The 4,676-nt window shown below is 35.4% G+C and overlaps 1 protein-coding gene across 1 annotated transcript; it reads right to left on the reverse strand.

Annotated features, from left to right (window-relative positions):
• Nucleotides 1-433: 433 nt before the first annotated feature.
• Nucleotides 434-1,692, reverse strand: LOC122292698 (AT-hook motif nuclear-localized protein 23-like). The gene has a single exon (XM_043101175.1). The coding sequence runs from the start codon at nucleotides 1,478-1,480 to the stop codon at nucleotides 644-646; it is 837 nt and encodes a 278-aa protein (XP_042957109.1). The 5' UTR covers nucleotides 1,481-1,692; the 3' UTR covers nucleotides 434-643.
• Between the last annotated feature and the right edge of the window lie 2,984 nt (nucleotides 1,693-4,676).

A 4,676-nucleotide genomic window follows, 5' to 3' on the forward strand; every position in this document is an offset into this window, starting at 1 on the left:
TCAATCAAAGTAGGTCAGCAATTTCATTTATATATTATTATCACCATATATAGTTGTTGATTTAATTAATAAAAGCTATGGACAGGATCACACGATAACAGTACTATTACTTATCCTTCGATCGAAATGAAACCATCATGCATATATATAAATATATCTTAAATGAGTACTTTAATTTAATTAAAGACGTACAAGTTCATAACCAATATTTATTAATACTCATGATCAAGAGTCAATGGATAAAACCCCATAGATTGAAGCAGGAAGCCTAGCTATCATGCGCGCGCGCGCGCGCACATATATATATATATATATATATATGAATTTATAGGTTCTATACATGATATTGGCTTTTAGATCATTCTAATTAGTACTCCTCAATATGATTGAGATCGACATGATATCATGCTCAAACTACGGAGTGAATTACTAGTACTTAAGTAAAGGCGGAGGAATTTCATACAGATGATGATCAAGTAGTAGGAGTACCTCAGAAGAATCTCAGAATTCAGAGAACAAATTAAGTTTACAACATTAGCAAACGTAATTAAACAAGAAAGTAATTAAGTGCGTACGCAGATATTGATCAAGTCTAAGCTGATGAGATGTGCCCTAACCTTAATTTCTGACCACAAAAGGTCAATTAAAAAGGCGTCCTGCCACCTGAGTTCCCAGCCCAACCATCAACAGGTAACTGACCATTCGCCATGTTGAGCGGCAGATTGAAGAAAGGAAGCCCCGAAGACGGGTCCGAAAATGGGTTGCTCACTCCGCCACCGCCTCCACCGCTGCCACCGCCTGACGACTGAGAGACTGGTTGTTGCAGCTGCAATGATTCCTGTTCCTCATCCAAGGGCAGTCTCTCATACGCCACGTTAGTGAACGACGAGGCGATAACGATGACTGGCCCCGCTGCAATCAGAGCTCCCACAACGTTCCCTCCCACTACCTGTCCCTGCCCGCCTGCCAAAAATATGGTCAGGCTCGTCGCACCGGGCGGCGCCGGCGGAGGAAGAAACGAGCCCGACAGAGACAATATCTCGAACCGGCCGTGCAGCTTGACGACTGCACTAGCTGCCGAAGGCTGCCGCAAGCTGACGTTGGTGACGATGCCGCTACCGCTCAACACACAGATCCCACGCTGACGCTTCCGTGCATACATGGCCACGGACTCAAACACGTCGGAGCCACTGCTTACTTCCAAGATATGAGCTCGGAGCGTGTTGGCGCTCTCCCTGGTGATGATCACGGGCGGTTTAGGCTTGTTCTTTGAACCCGCGGGCCGACCCCTAGCCCGGCGACCCACGACAACATCGCCTGGACCTGGGTTAGGGTTAACCAGCTCAATCTCTTGAGTTACGCTATTGTCATGGTTCTGAGCGTTGTCATCATCGTCGGGTGGCCCTTGCAGGTGAAGGTCAGGGCGTTGATGAAGCTGTTGAACAAAGCGAGAAGCTGAGCCCAAGTCTAAGCCGGCCATACACAGAGCTAAAGCAAACAGAAAACAAAGGAAAAAAATATAGAAAAATAAGGGAAACTAAAAATAATAGTTCATTATTTTATGATTCTTTAATGAAGCTAGTGAAAGGCTCTAATAATTCAAACCCTAGAACGAATAGAAAACAAAATAGGGAATCAAGTGCAGAGAAAGAGATCAAGGGAAGCTGAAGGGAAGAGGAAAGGGACAAAAGTGATGCAGGCAGCCATAATTCTCTGGACCAACAAATTAGTAAGCTTGTGTATAAAATAATCAAAGATTACGAGTATTTTAATTTACTTTTAGTTTTCTCATGAGCTTTTCATAAAGTAAAACAAGGTAGGGGGATAAATTAGGTTTGATCCATAATATATATTTCCATGCCCGCCCCGCGTGGAAGGCTGGATCATCCATTGGATGGGTATTAATCTTGCCCCAACACCGAAAAAAAAGTTAAAGATTTAAGCTTTGTTTGTTCTCACAAAATTTCTCTATTCATCTTATCTAATCATTATAATTTTTTCAAATTTTCACACAAAATAAAATAAATAATTCAATTTTTTCAAATCTCAAAATAAAATTAATATTAAAAAATATATTTTAGCAATATTTTTTTCAATTTTCAACTTTCATCTCAACTCATCTTTCACCTCATTAAATTTATTTGTTTTTTTAATCCGGCCATGAAATGGGGAGAGAGAGAGAGTCATGAGTTATCCTCGTTAATTTCATGCTGCATCGATATATATATATATATTTATATAAGTATATAACTCGAACAGTACCGAAAGACATTATTAATGAGGTGAAAGATGATTTACTTTGTTTTGATTATACCGTTAATTAATTTAATTAGTAAATGACATAGCCTAGTTATCAATTAAAGTTCGTCAATGATAATAAAACAAAAGTAAATAATTAAGCTGATTGATCAAAACCTGCACAAGCACGTGTATGCGAAAACTTTGCGACCCAATAATCTTTTTATAATCTGGATTTGAAAACTATACATGATCATCTCATGTGTTTAAAACTTTATTGTGTTTCATCATTTCCACTGTAATATAAGTTATTATTAGAGCTCTTCACGGAGAGAGAGAGAGAGAGAGAGAGAGAGAGAGAGAGAGAGAGAGAGAGAGAGAGAGAGAGAGAGAGAGAGAGAGAGAGAGAGAGAGAGAGAGAGAGAGAGAGATGTTAAATCATTCACACAATTAAATGTGCATGTCACGAAACAAAAACATAGAATATGCAATATTCATGGTCCCCATTCATGAGCACTCGATCTTTTCTTTTTCTAAGATGGATTATAGTCTTAGATTTGATGCCCCAACCATTGGCTTTTGGTTGGTTTAATGATATAGGTAGGTGCTCGCATAAAGAAAAGTAACTTTGCTTTCTATTTGTTTAAAAAATTAATAGCTCGAAAGACGCCCCAATCGACAAGCATGGAACAAGGGCACTAAGCCACTGAGCGACCAACATTGCCCCAAAAACAAAAATAATTATAAATAATTATTAAAGTGGAAAAAAATACAAAGGACAAAAGAATAAGTAGTATACAAAACAGAAATCAATGTAATTTGGCCGATTAAAAATTGCTTATATATATAATATTCACCACTAAGCTGATCAAGAGTTATTATCAATCACAACCCTCACCCCCACCCCTCCCGGGGGGCCCTCTCCTCTTCTTGTGCTCTTCTTCTTCTTGGTTATATCACCAATTGAGTCGAGAAAATCAGAGTCCAATATATATATAGCATGGGAATTATTAAGACATTTCATATAATTAATTACATGTAATTAGAATATGCTTATTGGGAAATTAACTTGATCGATCACTCATTTAATTAGGATCGAGGTACATAAAATATTCTTCACTCTTGGGCTAGTATATAGAACATGGTTTATGCCAACAAGCTCAATTTACAAAATCTATGATTATCTTACAAGAGATTTGAAATTAAGTTCGCCAAATTAATTAAGGTATATAAGGAGAGGTTTGGATAGTCATAAGTTGAGATGAGATAAGATGATATGAAAGTTAAATAAAATACTGATAGAATATTAATTTTTAATATATTTTTGTTTTGAAATTTGAAAATATTAAATTGTTTATTATATTTTATTTAGAAATTTGAAAATATTGTAATGATTAGATAAAATATGTTGAAATGCTTTGCGAATCCAAACAAGGCCTAAGGTGAACTTTGATGCTTGGGTATGCCGACCCTAACACATTGAATATTTAATTAATTAGGTAGAGTGTATATAATCATAGGTCAAATTAATTCAGAATTTCTATTCTGATACTATATGAAATCATAATTTGTTTCAAAAGTTTTAGTTGAAAAGAAGAAATGGATTTTTATTTAGTTTATTATATCTTAACATGATTGAGTACTTTATAAATGGATCATGATCTGATCTAATGAACCAATACAAAACGTACATAACTTGATCATGATCTATATATATTGATCAAAATGAAAATTCTTCTCAACAATGATCCTCCGCTCTCCAACATGATCTCCTCTCACATTCAAATAGGCCAGGTTGGCATGCATATGGGTCAACTTGAGACGTTAATATTGTTAGCACTTGTACGTTTTGACACCGATTAATTAGTCCCACTTGTCCTTAACATGCTTAATTTTTATGTAAAGATCGATGTAGCTTCTAGGGTTTGGTGGCCGTAAGTTGACGTAATTAACCTCTAAATAATGAACCACCTTAAATTATTTTCTTTTCTTTCTATGATCTCTTATTTTATTATTAATTCCTTTCATATTTTATCAAATATCATATTCAACGATCCAACGTCTCAAAGAGGTTTCACTTTTAAGTAGAGACATTCAATTAATATATATATATATATATATATATATATATATATAAATCCATATTAGAATATTCGACAGTACCTACTTGACGTGGGTTTAATCTCCAACCACTGATTTAGCAAATATGCCTTAATTGTCAAAACAAGCAATATTGAAAAAGTCTCACCTTATTAATTGAAGAGTTATTCTATTTTCAAGCTGATGTCATACGGAGTATATCACTATATCATTGACATTACTTAAATGATAAGATTTTATTTGTAAGATTCAAATTTTAAAATTTATCTTTCAAACCAAATTATGTCATTTACTAACTAGATGTGCTCTCTAGCTACATATATACCGATTTGATAATA

The sequence above is a fragment of the Carya illinoinensis genome, chromosome 13 (assembly GCF_018687715.1).
Source record: "Carya illinoinensis cultivar Pawnee chromosome 13, C.illinoinensisPawnee_v1, whole genome shotgun sequence".
Classification (NCBI taxonomy): Eukaryota; Viridiplantae; Streptophyta; class Magnoliopsida; order Fagales; family Juglandaceae; genus Carya; species Carya illinoinensis.